At 30.3% G+C, this 26,391-nt stretch overlaps 2 protein-coding genes across 2 annotated transcripts; both read right to left on the bottom strand.

Moving 5' to 3' along the window:
- Positions 1 to 992: 992 nt before the first annotated feature.
- On the bottom strand, positions 993 to 5,016 carry LOC113389070. The gene is made up of 3 exons (XM_026626125.1): positions 4,906 to 5,016; positions 4,745 to 4,830; positions 993 to 1,634 (listed from the first exon to the last, which is right to left on the bottom strand). Exons 1-3 carry the CDS (start codon positions 4,952 to 4,954, stop codon positions 1,173 to 1,175), a joined length of 597 nt encoding a protein of 198 aa, XP_026481910.1. The 5' UTR covers positions 4,955 to 5,016; the 3' UTR covers positions 993 to 1,172.
- A 22-nt stretch (positions 5,017 to 5,038) lies between these two features.
- LOC113389484 (leukocyte tyrosine kinase receptor-like) lies at positions 5,039 to 25,835 on the bottom strand (the record flags this gene model as incomplete). Its single annotated transcript, XM_026626511.1, has 23 exons — positions 25,807 to 25,835; positions 25,239 to 25,449; positions 23,962 to 24,043; positions 21,983 to 22,150; positions 21,332 to 21,465; positions 20,011 to 20,192; positions 19,390 to 19,574; positions 18,964 to 19,126; positions 18,653 to 18,800; positions 18,186 to 18,332; positions 17,153 to 17,315; positions 16,592 to 16,807; positions 15,842 to 15,984; positions 15,351 to 15,459; positions 14,874 to 14,975; positions 12,750 to 12,957; positions 11,523 to 11,738; positions 7,727 to 7,796; positions 7,280 to 7,470; positions 6,777 to 6,903; positions 6,533 to 6,648; positions 5,358 to 5,442; positions 5,039 to 5,143 (listed from the first exon to the last, which is right to left on the bottom strand). Coding segments are annotated over exons 1-23 (3,300 nt in total), but the record flags the coding sequence as incomplete, so codon positions are not given.
- Between the last annotated feature and the right edge of the window lie 556 nt (positions 25,836 to 26,391).

Genomic DNA, 26,391 nt, shown 5'->3' with positions numbered 1-26,391 from the left:
AAGTTCATTATAGACATCTTGATGGATTCTAGCAGATTCACTACTTTAGTTCAAACTATTTTCAGAAAACTCACGATTTTATAAAAACTTTTTTTTCTTATTTGCGCGGCCGCGCAGTCTTTAAACATTCATAACTCTGTCAATTTTTGTGTGAAAGAAAAATAATGAAAAACAATAATAAGCCAGAAAGATCCCTTTGATTTTTATCTATATGCTTTTATACGTATCTTTTATTCTGTTTGAGATATAATGAAAATAATTTCGATTTTTAAAAAAATTGAAAAAAAAAGTTTTTATAAAATCGTGAGTTTTCTGAAAATAGTTTGTACTCAAGTAGTGAATCTACTAGAATCCATCAAGATGTCTATAATGAAGTGAATTCTAGATGGAATGTGAATTACTTTAATTCTGGTGGAAATGGCGCTCATTAAACCATATGATTAAAAGAAAAAAGCAACGTATATGCTTCTTATTTGCATGATAGCTCACTCATTTTACACGCGAAAAACTTGTAACAGCACTCATTTTGAAGCCTGTGTTGAGCACTATAAAACCCAATTTCACCGAAATGCATAAAATGTAAAACTTCGACACTAGATGGCTTTAAATACAACAATTAAATCTTGAACGAAATAAAAAACGACTTTGCTCTTTCAAATCTTGCTTAATATTTTTTCTAGAACACTTTATGTAATACCGATCTATTAAGTTTTTTATTGACATTATTTTGTTCATTACATGATTTTTGTTAAAATGTATATTTTAGGAGATATTTGCACAAAAACGAAGAAAAACGCCAAAAATATATGAATCTTTAGTGGCCAGTAACTTGAAAAGTATTAGTTTTTGTGAAAAACTATAAAAGACATTTTTTTCTTATAATTAGTTCTTCTACCGATTTCCGTTATTTTGAAAAAATGTAATTACACAATTGAGAAGGGGTGTCATGTTATGGCGCAACCCGAATTGTTTTCACTTTTGAACTTGAGTATAAGATGAACCTAATTCCAAAATTTCATGCAAATCGGAGCACAGTAAAAATTCAGAGGCTATACCCTTATTTCCTCTCCGTTTACTGCACTATTAGTCTTTAGTAAATTACCAACACCATCATTCATTACTACTAAATTTTAGTCCAAAACAATTAAACATCACTCACCAGACACGTACATTCAACAGCTAATCTCCGAATCGTTATTCAAATATCCACCTCCTGCACCAGATCCACTTATGGTAACCTGCGGCTTATGGTTAGCCTGATCCGTCTTACCGACTCCTAGATTAATATAATTTTTACTATTACTATTACTATTTCTATTACCGACTTGATCCACCAGATCGCTCGGATTCAACGTTACTCCTGTGATGTCGGCCGTCGACGACGGCGACTTCAAGGGGACGGCCTGGTTCGCCATCTGTCTGATGGTTGGAATGATGGTTCGGTTATTGGGGGTGTAGTGTTGAGGATATCTTAGCAGATTGTCGGGCCTGTTCAGCACCTGGTTGTCGTCTATGCTGTCTCGACAGTAGTAGGAACGACTGCCGCTGTTGGCGTTGTTGCAGCTGATGCTGACTGGAGGCTGCGTTGAAGTCGGGGTTTGTTGCGGCGTGTCCATGCTCATCAGATTCTCAGCCTGGGAGGGAAAAATGGTCACATTATCTAGGTAAAGGATAAAACAAGTTATGGCAAGGCCTTGTTACGCTCCAACTTCCATATATTTTGCTACTGATTCATAATGCCAAAATGTCATGTATTTGTAGTGCATTCAGGCGTTTTACACATAAACTGCAACGTCACTCGCATGTTATGAAGCTGGGTCAGTGAGTCCTGTTATCTAACATAGTTTTTTGATATTTGTGCGGTTTCTTGGTTAGGTTTTCTGTGTGACAACTTGAGAAAACGCCTGACTGCATAGCAACCACATGGCTTTTGTTAAATTTAGTATGGAAAGTTTTTCATAACATAGCCTTGTCATAATCTGTTGTGCTACAGAATCAGTTCAAGTTATTTAATTTGAAAGATATTAACCATAGTTAAATATCTGCAGATATTAGTCGTCCGAATCAAGCTCATGACGAATATAAAAGTCAGAGTCTTAGAATATTCTAAACAACTTGACATTTCAGATATCAAGTTTTTTGAAGTAAAACTTCTTTAGACGCGACATGGGCGTATATCCGTACAAATGCAACGAAAGTGCGTTACGGCAAGGTCGAGTGCCAATGATTCGTCATTCGCTCTCAATGATATCATTTGCGTGAAGCATATGTTTCATTTATCGGTGTTTCATGTCACTACATTTTAAGGTTAAATATTAATACAAATCTTGAGTTAATAAAAAATGTCTGGATCGAAAGAATATTTTATCCCGTCCCCCATAAATAATTATAGTGCAAATAATAAAGTAAATGAAAAATCTGTGCCGTGTAAGAAACGTCAGTTTATTGAAGTAATTTATATTATTCGTAGTTTCTATAAATCTTTAAAGTTATTGAAATGGAAAATATTTTTTAGGCAGAACAAATATTACAGCTGTTCAAAGAATGAGATTATATGGCCAGCGAAAAAGTAAGAAAAATACCATCAGTCAATGAATGTATGTTAATTTTAATTACATGAAGTTCTTCAAACACAATTATTACGTAATGAGTGAAATAGCGAAAACAATATGTGTTTAAGCATTGTTTTACATAATCCACTGTGTGAACGAATATTATAGAATTTATTAATCAGCAATTACTTCAGCAGGGTTCATTTCTAAATGCTAATTACAATGACAAACCGATCATGTCATATTTGAATTATGACTTTAAATATATTATTGTTTTTAAATATTATACATATTTTTAATCCTATTATAAATATTTAATTTATAATTTATCATTATATAAATGTGTATAATGGTTGACACTAATAAATGTGTGCATCACGAGTGTTACCATATTATAATATATACTAATAAACATTATTCAAAATTATTATATGATTTATTTTTACTTAAATGCCATACTGTACAGTAGCAAATAAGTTTTACTTCGATCGCGTGTGAACCTTACGCGCAGTCTGTTTTTTAAATAAATTTAACAAATTAGTTCTTAACTTCCTGAAGAAAACTATGTTTTCGCGAAACAATCGTATTTGCTAATCAGTTTTCTGGACGTTAAGTCATTTCTGATAAATGTGGCCAAATTTGGAAAAAGTGCCACACGTTTTGCCGACGTTTTTTTCAAAAGCAGCTAAGCTGGTTTCAAAAATTTGAAAACTATTTATTTATATGTTTATTTAATTTTATTTTATCATAAGCAAGCAGTAATAATAATAATAAATATTATTTCAGGCTCTTCTTAAGCTTATTCATAAATAATATTAAAAGGATAGTAATTTTATAATATTCATAGTAGCTGCACCAATTTCGCTTCTAAAAAAAAATTTATTGTAATTCGATAAGAACTTGTGTCGACGATCGGTTAAGCCGTTTTTATAATTACTTATTATAATAAATTTTATAAAAACAAGTAATCCTAAATAAATTTTTAAAGTTAAAAAACCGTTTGCTAAAAATCGCGCTGATTATTTTCCGGTTAGATCGTTCGGGTCGGTTTTATTCATATATATATAAAAAGTTGAAAAAAAATGTCTACGATTTTTATAAAACTTGTTACTACGACAGAGATCATAGTGTTAAAAAACATACAAAAATATTACAGTCTTACGACAAGTCGTTTAATTTTTAAAAAATCACCCAAGTTTGAAAAAATAGGAGCATGTGGGACATCTAGATTTTTCCTCGACTTTTTCTCAAAAACGACTGAACCGATTTCAAAATTTCAGAAGCCATTCTATTCATTCAACATACTAAAATATTAGAGGCCTACGACAAGTGGTTTAATTATAAATTAATGGTAACATTTTTTACACAACCCGAGAAGTTGTAGACTCCTCATTAGGTGACACAGATATAAAAAATTTATTTAGATAATTATTAAGTAATTTCTGTAAACAATGCACGAATCCATAAATATGAAATGATAAGATTTTTACAAGAACAAAAAACGGCAGTCCTCATTGAGTGGCTTTTAAATTTATAAGATCGGTTCAGCCGTATTTTTGAAGAAAAACGTTATAAATCGACTCCAACACACACATCTACATTCTCTATAAGTGCAAAAATGATAGAATTCTAGATCCTTCCCCCACAAAGTAATGTCTAACAGTGGTTTCCGTGGGGAGAAGCAATGGCAAGGGCAAGAGCAAAGCGGAGGTTTAAGTCGGTATTAGGTATTGAGTCCGACATACCCCGACAAAAGATTATGATGTATAAATGCATTTCTAAGCCTGTAATATTTTAGTATGTTGAATGATTAGAATGGTTTCTAAAACTTTGAAATAGGTTCAGCCGTTTTTGAAAAAACGTTAAAAATCGACTCCAACACTCACACACCCACACATACTCCTTTCACATTCTTCATAAGTGCAAGAATAATAACATTCTAGATCCTGCCCCCACAAAGTAATCCCTGTGGACCCGAAACAAGGGCAAAGCAGAGGTTTTAGTCGGTATTATATCAGGGCGGTATTGAGTCCGACATACCCAGACAAAAGAACTAGTCCCCAGGATGCATAAAGGCATTTCCTTCGATATGCAGAAAAATCATTCTCTATTCAGAATGACTTTATGGCGACAAACACCTACTTCAAGAGAAATTTACCATGTTAAATCTACAATTGATATTTACAACTTACCAGTGGTGTTATTTTAGAGTAATCCTGATTTTCATCCTGCAGCAGCGGTTGAATAGAATTAGACTGTGGTATATATCCAACAGGCGCTGAAAATTACACATTAAATAACATCACACAAATCCATTATCACAAATCTAATCAACTATCTAAATTCTACTCACTAGTAGCATCACCAGGATGTTTGTGGCCATCAGAAATTTGATTGCCCATGTTGCCATGTGGTCCTGGTAGAGGAATAAGATAGTCTGATGCACTGGTAGTATTTTGCTGGACTCCTGATTGTGCCAAATTCGAATCATCACTGTTTTGGATTCGTTGATTTGAATTGGAAGAATCCCTTTCACTATTCGATGGCAGTCGCATGAAACTCGGCAGGGGCGCATTCATGATTTCGGGATCCTAAAATAAAAAAAAATATATAAATTACATGCAACACAAGGTACCAGGTCATAAAAATTCTAAACTATTAGACTGCAACGACATAAACTTGAGATCAATTGACCAAAACCAACAAACCAAGATAAAATAGTACCAAAATGATAATATTGTAAGAAGAAATAGCAAATTTTTATAAATCTATATACATCTTATTAATCAATTATCTTGCACTTACTTGAGTGCATATTGTCAGTCTTTCAAAGAGTTGACCAAATGTTGGCCTGTTTTCAGGAGTTGGATCCCAGCAATCGCACATAATACTGAAAGGAAAAAAGATCAATATAAAATAGAACTTTATGTTATTTTCAAAAAGTGTTTAAGGGGGTATTCCAGTGTAGAATCTCAAAAATATCAAAATTCGATTTTTTTTGTTTCATATTTTCAAAGTTTAACTATCTAAGAATATGGGTCTAATCGAACAAATGGCATTAGACCAATTTATGACAGTTTATCGTCAAATAAGTTATTAATTCGATGTTTAGTTTCAGAAACTCAGAACAATAATGTGTCTCTAACCTCGTTGATTTGGATTTTCGCGCCGAAAAATATTCATTTCCGATCTCGAGTATTTGAAAAGCAACATTTATTGCTGTTTGCATATTCAATGAAGGTATCTTTCCGATTTTAAAAATGATGACTCTTATGGTAATGCAAATTGGGCCAAAAACTCATTCATTTGCTGTAAAACGAGACAAGGAGTCTAGAACTGCTCCATTGGAGGAGAGAAATGCAGAAAATAGTTTTTTTTAAGTAAAAGAAGGTCCGATGCATGAAGCAGGAATGGCAGATTGAATAAAAGAAGTATAACATATCATTTTATGGCTTTGACAGCAAAAAAACTTCGCGCAAAACTTTAAATGCGTTTTTCTCAGAACAGACTTTTTCAGTACTGTTGAAACGATTTCTCGAGTTCTACTCGACCGATTCACTTGAAATGTTCAGAGAGTCTTAGTTATAGACCTATCTGTAGCCCGAATTAGCATCATTCCCAAATTCCAATTTTTACTATTTCTGAAAATTTCGAGAAACTCAAAAAAAAAACAGAAAAAAAGATACTTTTTTCAAACAGTCAATCACAGAGGTGCCAATTTTTTGAGACCTCCCACTTCATCAGCTGCCAGTTTGTATAATTTTCAACTTTTTTTCTTAATTTTTGTATTGTATTTAAATAATATTAATGAACAAGTGATAACAAAATGAATAGCAAAAACATTAATTTCTTTCTTTTACGACACTTTAAAAAAGACCTTAAATTCATTGCTCTACACTAGAATACCCCCTTAAAATAATTTATTAAAAGTTTGTCTTAACTAATTATTATTGATTTATAGATATGGAATTTGTTTTAACCTGTAAATGGCTGGTGGACATCCTGGAGGTGTATCCAGACGACCACCATTTGCAACTAATTGCATGACATCAGTATTTGTGCATCCTGTATAAGGCATTATGCCTAGACTGAAAATCTAAACATAAAAAAAAAAATTAAAACATTGTCACATGGTAAAAATGTTAGATTTACATAAGTCAAAAATTATAAATATTTAAATGCATTTGAAAGTTGTTTGTAATATGTTTCAAATAATAAGATTACCTCCCAAAGAACGACTCCAAAAGACCAAACATCAGATTTTGTTGTAAACAAGGCATCTATAAAAGCTTCAGGAGGCATCCATTTTATGGGAAGCAAGGCTTTGCCTCCTTTCCTGTAATAATCCGACCTGAAAATAAAAAAATGATAGTAATAATAATTCGACTTCACAGCGTGAAATATTTTCTAATTCCGACAGAATCTGGAATTTGAGCGAGCAAAAAATGTAAATATTTTTGACACATTCCATTCCATGACATTTTGACTATAGTCCATGACTTTTTCACGAGATCGAAGTGAATAAAAAGTGTTAATATATTCTAAGTCTGAAAAAATCTTGAACGAGTGAAAAATTTCATCTCATACAACCATTAATAATTTTTAGCAAAATTGTCGGATGCCATTATTTAGATTTTTCTACAACGATGATGATGCTTCCAGGTAACTTACAATTTCTTCTGTCTATTTCCAATTTACGATTAGTTAGTAATTCTTCTATCATTTACCTGTAGATATCTCTGGCCATGCCAAAATCAGCAATTTTGACGACTCGTCCTGGTCCTTTGGCAGTCAACAAGCAATTTCTGGCTGCGATATCACGATGAATAAACCTCCTGCTTTCCAGAAATCTGCAACCTTTTGCTATGTCCAGGACGCAGAACATCAAATCTTTGGTGGTTAAAGTTGAGGGTTTATCCTGAAAAAAAAAAATCAATCAATTGTATAATTATGATAATAATATAAATAATATAAATGCTTTCGAACATATTAGTAACAGCAAGCTCAATATAGCACAAATTTTACAAAATGGACTCTATCCAGATACTCCGGAATTTTAGATGTTATTCTAGGTAAATTACTCATAAGTAAAATATTTTATATCAGGAATTTTATGTTTGAACAAGTAATCAAAAGCTGATTAAATCTGGTCCAAGTTATGAAAATAAACTTACTGGTTTTGGTCTGCTTTCCCTTAGAAAATTCTTCAAATCTCCGCCAGCAAGTAATTCCAAGACGATGAATCTGTAAATATTCATCATATATAAATAAATTCTATATACCAGTATTGACAAAAGTTGTAATAAATAATATTTTACATATATTCTCACAATTTTGCTATTAAAAATTTAAAAGAACCATAAAAATCAATAAATTCAAGTTACTTTTTTAATATAAATTGTGAAATGAATGCTTGGCATTCAATAAAATGAATATAAAATTTTAAGTGTATTCATGCTTTTATTTTAGATAGCCAGTCCAGATAATAAAACTATCATTTATATCAACATTTTCAAATTTGATGTTATAAAATTAATATAATAATATAAAATAAATGGAATATAAATCGAAAAATTACTCAGGTCCACAAAAAAGGTTGTCTGTATCGGGTGTGCGATTTATGTTTTTTAACTTCCCGTAGGGTAAGTTATAGTAATCGTCCAAAAATCGGAATTGAAAATTTTTACATTTCTCGACGTTTTGAAGGTTTCTGAACATTTTGGCATACTTCAGAAAAAATGGATGTGTGTGTGTGTGTGTGTGTGTGTGTGTGTTTTGTATGTCCGCGTTTTTTCGTCCACGTTTTCGGGCGCACGGATCAACCGATTTGAATGGTTTAAAAAACATTCGATTCCTATTGATAGGGAGATGTGCTGATTAGTTTTTGGCAAAGGCAGGTCCAGCCGTTACGGAGATATGGAGCAAATAGTGCAAAAAATAGAAAGCGAGTTTTTAAGAGAACGGATCAACCGATTTGAATGGTTTAAAAAACATTCGATTCCTATTGATAGGGACATGTGCTGATTAGTTTTTGGCAAAGGTAGGCCCAGAGGTTTCGGAGATACAGAGCTAAATTTAAAAAAAATGGCTGTTTTTGAAAGAACTAAGCGTCCGATTTAAATGATTCAAAGAACTTTCTGCTTTTTTCAACAAAATAATTGATTTTGGAAAAAAAAAAATTTTTGTTTCTAATTTTTTTTTCAAAAAAATTTTTTTGTAATTTTGGATTAAAAATTCAAAAAATCACCCAAGCTAAGAACAGTCTAAGCGCCACTCTGGTACAAATGTTTACCCAAGTGCGTTTAGACTGTTTGTGTACTGGAGCAATTTTCCAATTTTGTGAAAATTATTATTGAAAAATGTGAAAATGCCGCCAAGCTGAGCACAGTATAAGTGAAAATGTCGCACAGAATTATTTGCAAATGCGTTTAGACTGTGACTATGCGGGAGCACTTTTTCAATTTTGGGTAAATTTGGCAACTATTTTTTTTTTTGGAATTTGATTCGAAATGAAATGACGATTGTTAATGTTCTGGAGATGATAAATTGATTTATTTATAATTAATTTTCCATAGGGTAAGTAATCGCAAAAAAATCGAAAAAGAAAATTTTTATATATCTTCACGTTTCAGAGGTTTCTGAATATGTTGGCATACCTTGGAGAAAATTGATGTATGTGTGTGTGTGTGTGTGCGTGCATGTGTGTGTGTTCGGATACAAATTTTCGTCGACGATTTCGGGAACACGGATGAAGCAATTTGAATAATTCAAAAAACATTCTAGCCGTTCCGGAGATACGGGGCAAAAAGTGCCAAAAACGGTAACTCAGTTTTTAAGAGAACGGAGCGTCCGATTTGTATAGTTCAAAAAACATTTTACTTGTATTAACAAGATGAAGATTTGATCAAATTTTCATGAAGATAGGTCTAGCGGTTTCGGAGATCTAGTAAAAAAAACTAAAAAAAAATAACATTTGGCGGTCAACAATAATCATTAGACATTAGACATATGCATATCAAATGATCAGATATTTTATTGAGATTTTAACAATAAGTTTAAGTTTTGTTTACATTCCTATGGGTTCCGTACTATTGTTTTTCCGTTAGACAGCGACGCGGCGCTTACGCGCTTCTATATTTCGTCTCTATGCAGTTAAAGCAGTACGATTGCTTTGAAAAAAAGTTCAGATCTTCCAAAATATATCAAAATGAAGATAACATTTTTTCCAAAAAAAAATTTTTATAAAAAAAATTGTTTAAAAATTTTTTTAAAAAAAAAATTTTTTTTTCAAAAAAAAGTAATTTTTTGTCCGATTTAAAATTTCTAAAAAATCTTATTTTTTCGAAGTGAAATTTTTTCAAAAATGTTAATCGTTTTTAAAAAAATAATAATTTTTGGCATGGGAAGTTCCAGCAATTTACCTTAAGGCACGATGCCTTAATTGCCTTAAGACAGAATTCCACTTACAGCTAGTTCAATGTATTTTTATAACCTAAACACGAATTTATAGTAAAAATTGAGAGTTGAAATGCAAAAAAAACTTTAGCATTTCTTTAGCAAATATTATTAATTACTTTTGGAAGCTACAAAAAAAAAACTCAACAGGGATGAAAAAAGCATTGGAGAAATCAGTCATTTAAGGTGAAAAAGACCAGAAATAAGATTTTAAATATTACGATATTGTTCTTTTATTTTTCCACGTTTTATTTTGACCCATTACAGATCAGAATGCAGACAACTTTTTTGTTAACCTGTGTTATTAATGTAATAAAAAAAAAACATGTAAAAATATACAAAATGTATTTGTGATGAAATTTGAATCAACGTGATTCGAAATTTGTTAGCAGTAGGGTAAGTTTTAGTAATCGCAAAAAAATCGAAATTGAAATTTTTTATATATCTTTACGTTTCAAAACCTTCTGAACATTTTGGCATACATTAGAAAAATGGATGCATGTGTGTGTAGGCGGATACAAATTTTTGTCGACGATTTCGGGAACACGGTTTAACCGATTTCAATTATTCAAAAAACATTCGATTGCTGTTGATAAGAAGACATGCTGATTAGTTTTTGGCATAGGCAGGTCTAGCCGTTTTAGAGATACGGGACAAAAAGTGCCAAAAACGGTAACTCAGTTTTTAGGAGAATGGAGCGTCCGATTTTCATAAATCAGAAAACATTTTACCTATATTGACAAGATGAAAAACTGATCAAATTTTCATGAAGGCAGGTCTAGCGGTTTCGGAGATCTAGTAAAAAAAGTAACAAAAAAATGCCATTTGACGATCAAAAATGACCATTAGGCATATGCACATCAAATTATCAGATATTTTATAGTGATTTTAACAACAAGTATGAATTTTGTTTACATCCCTATGGGTTCCGTACCAATGTTTCTCCGTTAGACGGCAACGCGGCGCTTACGCGCTTCGATAGTTCATCTCTATGCAGTCAAAGCAGTACGATTGATTTGAAAAAAAAGTTCAGAAGTTCAAAATAAAGAAAACATTTTTTTTCAAAAAGACTTTTTCTAAAAAAGTAAAATATTGTCAAAAATTTAGAGTTTCTCAAAAATCTAATTTTTTTAAAGCAAATTTCTTTCAAAAATGTTAATCATTTTAAAAAAATAATTTTTGTTACGGGAAGTTTCAGCAATTGGCCTTAAGGCACGATGCCATGCGCCCCACTAGGTTATATGTTGACTTTAACATCATGCTAAAATATACAGATGCAGTAACGTAACAATTTCGCTTTAACAAAAAATATCACAAGAAATTTCCAATAGACTTGATGCAAAAAATTGCAATCCACAGTCAATTCTTCATTTGACCAATTCCTACTATTTTTGTTTCTCGTTATATTTTAATTTTATTTACGTTTACACCACGAAGAAATCGATCAGTTACTCTGATTGTTCATATAATGCTATACTAATTTCAATAATCTATTATATTTTGCTTCCTATTTACCTGGGATGTTTATCAAAACAAACTCCTATCAGATGCACAATATTGGGATGATTAAATTTGGCCATGATGGCAGCTTCCATCAAGAAATCGCTTTCGGCCTGTCCAGTAGACATATCAGGCAGGGTTTTGACTGCCACTGGCATCTCGACTGCATCCTGGTCTCTATGCCTGTAGAGTCCCTGGTAGACCTCACCGAATGCACCTTGACCCAAAGCCCTGGGAAAAAGAAAAGATATAAATCACAAAGTATTCCAATTTATGCTGAACCAAAAACAATTTACACTTTTTTATTTATATATTTACACTAGCAAACCCGACGAACTCCGTTTCGCCACCAGATGGTTTCGTGAGAAAGATGAAGAAATTTTTTGGTTGTTTTATATTTGAAAAGGAAAAATTTGATTCTATTATACAACAGTAATGAATTTATTTCGATTACAAAAATGAAGTGTTTTTTAGTTGAACTTCTCTAAGTAAATGAAAGTGAATCCGCAATTTATCTGTTTCATTGAAGGGCTCTTTGGTAAACCACATTTTTTTTTTTGGTCTGACGTTAACACAAACAAAGCGGATGGTTTTCCAACTCGTGAACAGACAACGTATAACTGCCCATGTGAAAAACAATGATTTTCTAAATAATCTATTTGAAATTTATCCCGCAAACACTAAGCGATTGGCCTTGCGACTTGTTATTGCGAACGCAAGGCGAACTGGAAATTGCAATCGTTTGAAGTCAAACGGAATACCAGTCGGAATCATTGGTATGTCACCAAATCGCCAACAATTTTTGATTGAATGGTGAAATTCAGTGCGTGTACATCATTATTCTTTGCTGCAAGAATTGCTCGTTGACTTAACCAAGCATAATTCTGATAACTCTCACTAATTACTCGAATTTTTAATTACGGTGCGTGAAGTTCCAGCAATTTGCATTAGGGCACGATGCCATGCACCATTAATTTTCCTAGCTATAAACCTTGCTGAGCCCGAGACCTTTCCAACGAATGCAAAATTGTCGAAATCGATTCATGCGTTCTGGAGTTATTTCGGCAGGAAGGAAAACCCGACTTATTTTTATATAGAAGATTATTTTCATATCTCACACAGACAGAAGTGCCTGGTATGAGAGATTATGAAAACAGTTTTCATATTTACTTCATATTTACACTTAGCATCATCTTAATTTAAATTAATTATATAATTACTATAATTATTATTTTTCCTTACTTGACCAGTCTCAAACTTTCCCTCTGGACTTGGGGCAAACTTTTAACGTCTACGGTTCCATTCAGAAGTCCATCACAACCGTAGTTTGGGTTAAAATTAGTCAAAGCTGATTCATCAGTGGTGGCCTGAAGACGATTTAGGGACATGTCGTTCTCCAAAATTGCCTTGTGACGAAGTGCCACTTGCTTCTGGTGCTGGTAACGATTATCTATGAAAAAATAAAAAAAATATTAAAAATATACGTTAAATTTGTCAATAAATATGGTAAAAACTTGTATTAATATGTATTAATATTTGGTTGGTACAAAATACTATATTTCACTAATTTTGAATATTTCAACAGGGAATGAGAAGGGTATAATTTCACGTGTACTTATTTTTTACCAAATTTTTTCATTACCATCTGAACATTTTTAAAAATAATCAAAAATTTTACAATAACGTAACTAAAAATACTCGTGATGTTTGGCAGAGGAGGGGGGTGAATATGAATATTCCAACAGAAAAAGGAAAGGGTAGAATATCACGTGCACTTATTTGTTACCAGATTTTTTTTTAAATCCAAACATTAAAAAAAAAATCAAAAATTTTACATTTTTTTCCCGTAACTAAAAATACTAGTAAATGTTTGGTCGGGGAGGAGGATAATTTTGAATATAATCTCTGGGGAGGGAGAGGGTAAATTAAAAAAAAATCGATAACGTGATTAATGCATGTCCCCTAAGCCCTCAAAATGTCATTGTGTCATTTGTCCCATTTGGAGGTTAGTTTCAGATGGATTCAAAAAGAAAACTATAAATACCATAGGTTTTGGACAGTTTTGACTCCCAATATATTGATAGTCAACCAATATTTGTTCACCAGATTCAAATATAAATAATGTTTAATAAAAATTTATTTAATTTTTTAAAATTCTACATTTGATCCCACTTCTGTTATTTTTTTTTTATTAAAGAATTCGTCGTGAAATAAATATATAATTTCAAGCAAAATTTTTGGCACAAAAACAGACGTATCTCGGATCCCATAATATTATATATTAAATAAAACCCAAGTTTTAATTTATATTAATTTCATATTTAAACTGGTTTATTATATGGATCAATTTATAATAATTCTTTAAAGAAAAAGGAAATATTAGCTTTTTTATTTTTAAAAAATTATAATTAAATTATTTATTCTGCTTTTTTAGAAATTAAATTATTATTTAAAAAATAAGAAATTAGAATTAATAAAGAATACTTAATTTATGTTAGTGTTAAATTTCGAAAAATAAAACAACGTAACAATAAATTAAATATTCTTTATTAAACTTTTAAAATGAATAACAATATAAAATATGTGATAATAAACAATAACAAAATAAAATTATATATAAACTATATATATAATTATAATAATATAACGATAAAATTAAATTAAACATTTTCTAATACTGATTAAAATATTTAAAAAAATATGTATAACAAATAACATGAGTAATAATTACGTTCTTTGGTTAAATATATTATATATAAATACGTTTATTTAGTAGTTTTTAATTTACAGTTAACACTGATATTTAATATAAATTTATTATAATTTAATTATCAACTGAAGTAAATTTTATTTCTAGAAAAATACTGAATTATATTTGTATTAGGTGGATCGATCTTGGATTAATAATTTTCTTAATAAATTTGCCACGTTAAAATTAATCATATAGACATTTAAAGATTACATTGCACTACGGATACATTTTTTAATAATATTATAAAATATTATAATGAAACACTTAAAGCCAATTGTAACATTTGCTCAAACCTGGACACTTATCGGATATTCTGGTACGATGATGGTCTGCAAAATTATTTATAACATAACTACATATATTTTTTTCAATCTTTAGTGTCTTAAAAATTATTTAATAAAATTATACTAGTACTGTATTTATTAATACTTCACTATTACCATTATTAGTCATTTTAAGTGCACTGATTTTGAGAGGTGTTTTAACAAGTGTTAGCAAAATAGTTAATTTTTATTTAATTGGAATTGTTGAATTTATCTTTCGTGGTTTTTATCTAAATATCTGAATTAAGAGAGATTCATTTTTTAATATAAAATTAAAATAATTTTACTTACATAACATCAGGAAAAGAAGTGTCAGGGCAATCACAAGCATTACGACCACAACAGCAAAAACTATCAAAGTGTAAATTGAGACTCCATCTATCTCAGAATACACTGTAAAATATTATTTAATAAATATATTTAATAGTCATATTTATATATTCTTAAATATTTGTAAGAAAAAATCTTCATAAGATAATACATTAGATGAGAAAAAACAACTAAGTATACTATGTACTAGTAAAATTTGTACAGGTAGGTTCATAATTAATTGAATTTTATTTTGAATGAATTTTATAGTAATTTAATTCATTTAAAATTAAAATTATTTGAATTATTTCAAGCTTTTTGATGAATCAAATCAATAAAGCTTTTTATACCAAAGTTGGCATTTCCAATGAATCCAAAGAATTTCTTCATTTTTATTATGTATGTCTGACTATTACTCAATGTGTGTGAAATAATAGTAAATTGAATTATTTAAATTACCTTCACAAGCTCCATCTTCAGTTTTAACAGCCCATCCTTGAGGACAAATGCACCTGACATCGGCCCTAAATTCGTCTAAGGAAACGCATCGGTAGTCGCAACCACAACCCTAAAAAAATTAAATATTAAAAATAAAAATTAAATATTATATAAAATAATAGAAATATTGAATGTGAGCTATTGAATTTATAGGATATATTTGGTCTTTCTACTCATATAAAATAATAAGAATAAAATACATCATACATGATTCTGAAAAGCAAAAAAAAAATTGATGTAGCCTAAAAATAGAGCCTAAATTTAAAACCAATGTACTTTTAATTTGCAAAGTCAGTGATAAAAAAGACGGTTTTGTACTTTTGAGACGAGATAATTTATCATCGTAAAATAGATAAAAATTAACATATCTTAAGATAGTCAAATATAGTAATATTACCATAGAAAGAAACTAAATAGTACTATTTACTGTATGTATTAATATTTTATATTACCTGAATTGCTGGTATGATTATGACTTCACCAGGACCACTATTAGCTGCTGATGTCACATTAGCCAATTCTGGTAAACCTCTTTCTGAGGTTACATAGGAATAACCGCCTTCACCATTTTTGGAATCAGAGGACGTATTACCCCCTGAAAAAGTAAATAACTACTTAATATAAACTTAATGAATAAATATTTAGTAGATGTAATAATCCTAAATAGAGTCCAATTTATGGATCCTTGAATATAATAAATTACTTATTTTTTATCATAAATAACATTGTGCATACAAATTTGTATAGGTTCAAAACATTTTTAGAGAACCATATCTATTTATTGAAAGTTATTAAAAAAATGAATAAAATATTAATTTCCAAATTAAACATATTAAAAAAATGAAGAACGCACTGCTATCCACAAACACAACACGAAGACTCAAAAGAAAAATATTTAGTGATTTAATTAGCTTGTAATAACTCGTGTCACATTATATTACTTGCCAAAAGATTTACTTAATGTCTATGTAGGACACTTGTAAATATATTGTTGAATAAAAAAAAATGAGGAAAATACTAATTTCCAAATTAAAACTGGAAGTGAAAATCTGCCAAAAAACAGCTTCATATAGAAGGATATTTCCTTATAGGATTAAAATCAGTTTTAAGGACTAATTCTCTAATTATAATAATAATAATAAAATAAACTAAATATCCAAAAATACAAATATTTTGACAATTTTTGTTTCTTTATCCCTTACCACTGTAGCCGCCGCCACCGCCGCCCTTAGTGCAGCCACCTCCGCCGCCTCCAAAACCACCTTCGCCAAATCGACCGCCTTTTTCGGCACCACCACAAGGTCTGCCGCCAACTCCTCCACCACCAGTCAGAGATCGGCCTGATACCGCCGATAAACCATGGTCCGCCAGACCTCCAGAAATGGCGGTACCCCGAGGCGCCCAACCTCCACCTGGCCCTGAAGGGATAAAAGATTTTTGTAGATAAATATTTATGAGATCATTTTTTTGGAAAGCTTGTAAAGGTCGGAAAATCATAATATTCTCAAAAATGATGGACATTTTCATTCATTATTGTCTATAATGTTTATGTAAACTGCTATAATGCAGAAGATAATGTTTTAGTTTATGAAAGTTAAGTATATGAAATAGTTGAATGTCTTATTACTAATAGTCAAATGCCTATTTTAATGAATTTTCATAACAACCTAAATCATAATGTTCAATAATCTAAAGACATAAAACCCCAAAAAAATTATCCTAGATCAAGTTTTTGCTAATATGAAAGTGCATTTTTTTCTTACCGGCGCTGATGGTAGGCAAATCATAGTATTCTCCATCAGTTGGAGGTCTTGCAGAATCAGGTCCATGTCCATGTTGAGTTTCATCATTTTCGAATCTACCAAAACCTAAACCGCCACCACCTGCACCGATTACTAGAGGAATCGCCTGGTTTTCAGCATTCAACTAGAAAAAAAAAACAAATTAAATTTACAAAATTTAGATTATGATTACTTAAGGTCAGTATTTATCTTGACCAACAATAAGACTCCAGGGCATTAAATATGCTCATATTTGCAATTGTGCTGGATCGATCAGACTAAAGTTTAGGCAATCCAAAATTAATGGACCCATTCTGCCGCACAACACACCAATGTTATGGCAAGGCTATATTATAAAGAACGTTCCATACTAAATATTGACAAAAGCCACGTGGTTGCTGTAAAGTCAAGCGATTTTCTCAGGTTGTCAGATAGAAAACCTATCCCAAAAACCGCACAAATGCCAAAAAACAATCTTAGATGATAACAGGGTCTTTCTGACCCAGCTTCATAACATACGAGTAACGTTGCAGTTTATGTGTAAAACGCCTGAATGCACAGCAAATACATGACAATTTGACAATATTCAGTGTGATTCAGTAGCATAATGTATGGAAGTTGAAGTGTAACATGGCCCATAATCGAAATCATATCTGATTTCAGCAAGATTCAAATTTAACATAGTGTTCTTTTTATTTATTATTTATTTATATATTATTTTCATATTACAGTCAGACAGAGGTGTCTGGTATGAGAGATTATGAAAACAATAATCACTTAGATCCAGAACTTATCGTAAACCAAGACACATATCTAAAGACTTTAGATGCAAGATTTTAAAATATCATTTAGTAGATAATTATATAAATGTAGCATTATTTTGGTGAATCAAGAAGAAGGCTGAACTAAAGAAATATCAGATAATTATTCTAACCAAATTAATAATTGTGTTAAGACGTTAAGATGATTTTGGTGTGAATATTGCTCACAATTTAGTGTCAGTGTTCAAATTTACCAGAAAAACATAGGATGCACCACCGCCACCTCCACCTCCGTCCTGAATAATTGTGTTCCTGATTTCATGGGTTTTGCTCCTGTATTGTGTACTGGCATTTGCTGGTTTGTCTGCTGGACAGGATGAGTTGCCTCTTCCACTAACAGACTAGAAAAAATAATAAATCAAAATTGGTGTCTAATAGGTAATACAAATATAAAATCGGCTAATTTACTAAGACATTAAGACTGTATACATAATACAGTAAAAGAAGAGATTAGTCTATTTGTAGTCAAGTACAAGGAAAGACGACTACTAGTCCAGGATCTTATAAATGCAATCCTGAAAATCAAATCTAGAATGTCCCTATTATGTAACAATTCAACATTCTATTAAAAAATACTGACCACTAAAATTACTAAATGCCTTCCAAGGACGATTATAATTATAAATAAAAAAGTGATAAAATTAGTTTAATAATATTTCACCTTATAGCAGGCGCTGGCACCTTCCTGGCCCACCAGAACGTATATTTTTTCTCCTTTGAAAAGTTCTAAAACTATACGAGCTGATGCACCCCTGGACGATCCGAAACCATCAGAACCACGGCCACCTCCTGCACCTTTTGCTATTATTCTAAAAAAATAAAAACAATTTGTCTGATTAGGAACATGAAATTCTTAGGCAAAACATGACTTCATCAACTTTTGTTCAATCACAAAAAAATTGCAAACATTGTTTCTGAGTTATCTTTATAAAATAATAGACTATACAACTATCTATTAATATTATTACTTACGTGTATATTCCCTGATTTGGCACTGTCCAAACTTGCATCCCTTCATAAGGTGCTCCTACCATCACAGAAACAGAACTTTTTGTTTTGTTTTTATAAGCATTTTCACAATCCAAAGGCGTAGGGCCAAATGGACCTTCACTGTTACAAGTTGTTAGAGCATAATCTGAAAAAGAAAAATACCCAATATCAGAAATTAATCATAAAAATAATTGTGGCAAATAAAATCATAAACATTGACTAAGGAAACAAAGGAAAGTAAAATAGCAACTGTCTTTGACAATCTTCTTCCAAATTATGGTTTCATATAAAAAGTTTGCAACCAGGCAAATATTTAGTCCAAATAATAGATTTGATTTGAATAATGGAATATTTTATAATAATATTTCTTTTTCTCTATTAGGAGCTCTATGACAATTATATTCTTACATGATTTGTCAACAAAATCTGGATGAACAGTTGGAGAAGTAATCCTTGGATCATAGTAGTTGTATCCATCTAATTCTGATGCAGGAATGTTTAGACCAAAACATTCTGGAGACATTGAAAAATCATCTATGGCAACGTCTGTGAAAATTCGGAGACCCATACGTCCTTCAAATTGTAGGAAATACCTGGAAAAAAATTAAACATCAGTGTAAAGGTAGTATCCTTATGGCTAATATTCAAGCACCTCGAAAATTCTGTATGTGGATAAAAAATATTGGGTAACATACAACTTCATAAGGAAGGCTAAATAAATATATATAAAGAACATTATTTTACATTACAATTTTAAAAATATAAAAATTCTTGTAAAAAATAGACCATTTTGTTAACCCAATTAGGTTCACAGTTGACCAATAGATTCTCAGACTAAATTTCTGGATAAATGAATATAAATTTCTAGATTTATTAGTATTGTTGCATAATACTTGTTGGTCAAATGTGAGAACATTTCTGACAATTTTTGGTTATTTTTAAGAATAAATTAATTGTTTGAAAATTAAATTTTATAATGAAGTAAGTATTTTCTATGTCCTGATGATGATTTATCATTTTTTTATTTACCTTGTGGTGACATTTGGCAAAGTGATGTCAGCCCTGCTCCATTCCTTGCCTTTATTTTTGGAATTCCACCAAAGAGAAGTAGTCACGTTTTCCTTCTGTTTTAATTCCACTAAAAATAACTGGATGCTGCCAACTACGTTGCTACTCGAACTTATCCAATATTGGTGATGGAAAAATCGAATCTATGAAAAAATAATTTTAAAGTTACATCATAGTACAAATCTGGATTTAATGAAAAACGCCTGAATTAGAAGAATATTTTACCGTGCCTCTTGAAAATAATAAAACAAATTAAACATTTGTGCCGTGTACTAAACATAAGTTTATTGATTAGAAATTATTTCTATATTATTCGTAGTTTCTATAAATCTTTGAAGTTATTAAAATGAAAAATATTGTTTAGGCAAGACAGATATTACAGCTGTTCAAAGAATGAGATTATATCGCCAGCGAAAAAGTAAAAAAATACAAGCAGTCAATGAATGTATGTTAGTTTTAATTACATGAAGTTCTTCAACCCTAATTACATGACGAGTGAAGTTGCAAAAACAATATTTGTTTGGGCGTTGTTTAACATAATCTACTGTGTGAACGAATTTTATAGAATTTATTAATCAGCAATTACTTCATTCCACTACTGAAGGTTCATTTCTAAATGCAAATTACAATGACAAACCAATCATGTAATATTCGAAGTATGACTTTAATTATATTATTGTTTTTAAATATTATACATATTTTTAATGCTATTATAGATATATAATTTATAATTTATCATTATATAAACGTGTATAATGGTTGTTACTAATAAATGTGTGCATCACGAGTGTTACTATATAACTAATAAACATCATTCAAAATTGTTATATGATGTAATTATTTTCACTTAAATGCATCTTGTACAGTAGCAAATAAGTTTTACTTCAATCGCGTGTGAACCTTACGCAAACTATTTTTTTTTTCAATGCATTTATTGAAGATTTGTATTCAAAAGTTTTATATGACCCCACAATAAAGAGTCGGATGTGGGTATCATTTAACAATTATTCAAAATAACATTGAGTAACAAGTTATTTTTTAAGCAAAGCTAATAACTAAAATTATTTGGTTAATAACTAAATATATTCGTATATATTTAATATATTTTATTTAATATAGATTTGTATTCAAAGTTAATAACAAAATATATTTTTGTTCTACATTTTCAAGCAAAATAATCCAAGAAAATGATTATCACTACTGATGTATAATGTAACAATGTGTGTTCAATAAAGCAATTAATTTTTATATATTTTTGTGTATTTTTTTATAATTAACTTACCATACAAGAATTGTAATATTTAGAACTAGGATCACCATGGACCCTAGGAGGAGCGTTAAAGACGACGCTATTCAAAACCGCGTTACTCGCGAATTTTCCACCGGTCTGGTTCATGTTGACATATAGATATTGTCCTGAAATGTAAAAAAATACAGTAAAAATTAGATTTAAGCACTAATGTTAAAAGTTTAGTTGCAACTTTACTTTTTCTTAAATTTTTGTTCTTTCACTTTAAGCAATCAGAAATACAATAATAATTTCTATGAGCTAAATTGTACATTTAAATAGGTATGATGACTTAAACATGAATAATAATAATTGTTTTGTTGTTTTGTCAATAACAATAAATGTAGTAGCAAGTAATTATATAATATATAATGATGAAGGATGAAGGGCAAGGAAATCATTTGTTGTGGTGGCTCTCACACCATGGACCTGCCTTCGGGCAGACTACCATTTATTATTATTATATAATTATGTAGTATGGAGCTGGATGTCTTAACATATTATTCTCCTGAATAAATCACCAACTCAATAAAATAATTGAATGATATATGTAAGGTTAAGAACAATTTATTTTCTTATTAATTATAATACACCATTACTATAATGAGTGCAATACTCAGTACATATGTTAGATTATTTCCTTACCTGAGACGTTTGAAAATTGATGAGTATGATCTTCATCAGGGCCCGTACCATCTGTCGGAGTTCGTCCCTTATGCCTAGACCACCTGAGTACGGCCCTGCCAGGTTCAGCATTGCGCCAACCGCACCAGCCTGATTCGAAGTCGCAACGACCTCCGAAAGGGATTTTGTCTAAAAATGACGATATTGAGATTCGTTGGAATCACTAATTATGTTGGTATATAATTTTTTTTTAATGTTATATATGATAAAGGAGCATCCATTAATCAAGTGATCAATTTTTTAAGAATTTTTGTACCTGTCTTCCTCCTTGGTGATACGTAGTGATATTCAAAATTACTCCCACCATTAGTTACAAAGAATTTTTTTTTTTTATGTTTTTTAAAAAATGTTTGTTTTCTTTAAAAAAAATCAGACAAAAACAAATACACATATCTTACTATATCCCTCCTTCTTCCATATGATATTTCATGATCACGTGATTAATGGACGCCCCCTAATATGTACATTTGGTGGTGTGATTGGCTGTCGTATTGGATTTTCTGCTTCCTTGACAGGTAAACCAGAAAAAGACCAATTAAGGTACCTGCCTCCGTATTTATATTTGGCAATTTACTCCATCTACGTTACTAGAATAATCTTATTCTGAGGTAACTAATGTTCCTCTTTAAGTAGTGTGATCACACATACATCATATATCAATTTTTTCTAAGTTAAGCCAAAATGTTCGGAAGGTTTTTAAACGTAAACGTATATAAAAATTTTCATTTTCGATCATTTAGCGATTACTTCCCGAAAAAATAATTAAATTTTGATGTTTTCATGAAACGGACGGTTTAGATTCAAATAATTTGTATTAAATTTTGCCTACAAATGAAATGAATTGAAGTCAAAACAAGCACGTTGAAGATAACAAACGCTCAAGTAGATTCAGCACATCAATAAGTGATGAAAATGTAAAAAAGTGAAAAAAATAGTTATGAGTGCTTCTAAAGAGTTCTACAATTTATAGAGATTAATAGAAAATAAAAAAAGATACGATAAGATCAGAAGACAAATCAGAAATTAATACCAAAATAGATGGTCCGAATGGTCAGTTCGGACATAAAGGAAATTATCCATCTAAAATGAAAACAGATAGGGTAATAAAAGTGAAGTTACAAAATAAATGCAAAAGTGGTGGAGAATTTGAAATATCAGAAAAGCCCAGTAGGAGCCAAATCACAATTGAAAAGTTGCTGATAAAGATGACATATCAACTGGCTTATGTTAAAATTTTTTTCAAATGCGCTTGAAATATGGAGCAGAAATTTTATTCCAAAACAGCTTCATCAGTCATTGCTTGTTCGTACTTTTTGGCCAAAAACAATACCGTAGTCATGCTCCTAATTCCATATTCACCAGACATGGCTAAAAAAACTCATGTAAGGACGATGTTTTTTCCAAAAGCAAAAGTCAAAAGTCGGAAAGCTACCACAGACAAAGTAAACAAAGAATATAGCTGAAAATTTCATCATACTGCAGGGACACTTATATCAAAATTTGTTTTTGACAATCGGACTGTTCAGACCGAAAAAACTTAAAAATTTCTAGTACGTTCTGAACACCCCTCGTTTATACTAAAAAACTACTAGAGTATTTTTTTAGGACCTCTCATACTTTTTTATATCATGCTGCAAAACTCTTTCATTTATTTTATTTCATTTATTTGGTGCATTGTTAAGCTTTGTGACCAAAAGTTGTTAAATCTAAAGTGCTACCGTTCACGATGAAATATATTTTGGAATTATACATACATTTATAAAATATGTTAAATTTTTGTAAAATAAGTATGGTGACGATGAGAGGAATCATAGTCCAACATGTCAGCAATTTTATAAATTAAAGTTCGTGTAACACTTGAGTGTAATGTGTACTCCATGTTAACAATATGTATAAATGCATTTTTATGAAATTAAATAATAAGAATTCTCAAAAATTACCGCAATCTTGTAGTTCATCCTCTCCATTATCACAATCAATAGTGATGTCACAAATTCTGGAAACACTGATGCATATGGATTTCTGGAATCAAAAATATAAATCATTAAAAATACAGAAAGGGAAAAATAACATTAACATAACTATTATTTATATATTCACTGATTAAGAACTGACGATTATATAATTAACACATTTTATCCTTGGCCATAAATTTAATAAATTGTGACAAAATTTTATTATAATCTTAATAGATTTCTTACCAAACTTCTCGAAACAGTAGAAAAAGACTCATATAAATAAATAGTCAGAAAGTTAGTACTTGCTCTACTTTATTAAAATCAAAATATTTATTTTCTCCAGATTTCGTATAACAGGGTTAAATTGGAGGACGTGCAATATCAAATTCTGTAAGAATCTAACTAGATTTCTTATACAACTTTCCAAAATGCATTATAAAAATTCGCAGAGTTGGATTTGATAATAAATATATTGAAAAATTTATATTTATTTACAACAATTACTATATAATATAATTAACATATTTTGTCTTTGGCCATAAATTTAATAAATTGCTACGTAACTTTATTGTAATCTTAATGGATTTTTCAACAAATTTCTCAAAATAATGAAAGAAGACTCATATGGATGAATAGTCAGAATGTTAGTACTTGCATTATTAAAATTAAAATATTTATTTTTTCCTTATCTCGTATCACAGGATTAAATCCTGATTGGCAATACCAAAATTCAGTAAGAATCTAACCAGATTTCTTATACAACTTTCCAAAATGCATTATAAAAATTCGCGGAGTTGGATTTGATAATAAATATATTAAAAAATCTATATTTATTTGCCACAATTACTATATAATATAATTAACATATTTTGTCCTTGGCCATAAATTTAAGAAAGTGCGACAAAATTTTATCATAGTCTTAATAGATTTCTTACCAAACTTCTCGAAACACCAGAAAAAGACTTATATAAATGAATAGTCAGAAAGTTTGTACTTGCTCTACTTTATTAAAATCAAATTCCTTATCTCTTGTCACAAGAGTTAAATCAGACATGCAATACCAAATTTCAGTAAGAATCTAACAAGATTTCTTATACAACTATACAAAATGCTAAACCAAAATTATTCAGACAAAAATTTTCTGGTATATATTTTCTCCTTAACGTCGACTATAAAGTTAGATTTGATACATAAACCATGATTATATGTAAAAAATATATTTATTTGCAATAACTACTATATTAATTATTAATTCTTACCCCCTGAACTGTACATCTGGTTGCATTCGCCGTGCAGGCTGATGACCAGGCACCATCCTCATAGCAACCGACCAGGGCAAGTCTATCCACACTAAAATGTGGTGCCAAACCATTGGGATCTCTTGGATAATGAGATGGTTCTGGTACCACTTCGAGAACCACTTGGAAATCGTAGGATATGCGGCCGATTCTGGCCTTGTACCTATGCCAACTAGAAAAATTAAATAAATCATATTAGAAGCTTGAAGGAACAAGTAAAATTAGAGTGGGTTGGGAAGTAAACTATCTCAGGATTTTATATTAACTATTAGCTGTCCCGGCAAATGTTGTTTTGTTAAGTAAGGCATATCCTAAACATTTTCTAGAGAATCAAAAATATTAATACTTTAAGTGTATAAGGATGTGTTGTCTGAATGCTGTATACAATGAGGTATTATAAAAACAATAAACCCCATTAGTTTGTCTATATAATGTCAATAAAATCAAACTGGAAGTTTTAAACACTTTCTATAGAAAACATGGTATAATCCAATCCAAGTCTTTTTTGGTCTTTCGACTTATTGATTACGTTTCAAGTGATTCGGATTCTTTTTGCATTCTGAATTTTGTGTATAATTGTAAATAATACTACTGAGCTTATACAAAATTTTAAAAATTCTGCGAGGAGAGATAGATAATGAATTAAGTATTTCTTCTTTGACCTGATTTTTGAAAAGTTTCAAGTAACATTCGATGAATTAAAGTGAATTTAATAAAAAGTATATATGTTAACTTGGAGCAAATATTAATTATATAATAAAAATCAAACCAATTATATTACAACAAGTAACACATTTCAAACGAACGATTATCAGACTACGTTCAGTAAAACTGCCTGCTACTTCATCATTGTAAAAATGTGTTTTTTTACCGTCTTTCAAAAATTTGTTATCTAGACCCTTTTACTCTATAAGCGGAGTAATTTGAAACGGCCAGGTGGCAAACAGGTTTAATGTATTATTTTAATTTTAAAGATATTTTACAAAATAATTACATTTTTAACAAATGCTAAAAAGCTACCAACAGAAAAAAATACTTTTATCATGGATTTTCAAAGATTATCGTTTATCTCCCGATAGGAAAGTCATGAGAATCAAGGTTATAGCTGGTTATA

The sequence above is a fragment of the Ctenocephalides felis genome, unplaced genomic scaffold (assembly GCF_003426905.1).
Source record: "Ctenocephalides felis isolate EL2017-DRISC unplaced genomic scaffold, ASM342690v1 CF-g0.4_SCAFFOLD_03573, whole genome shotgun sequence".
In the NCBI taxonomy this organism is placed as follows: Eukaryota; Metazoa; Arthropoda; class Insecta; order Siphonaptera; family Pulicidae; genus Ctenocephalides; species Ctenocephalides felis.
Note: the sequence above shows the minus strand (reverse complement) of the source record. Positions and strands in the feature narration are given on the sequence as shown.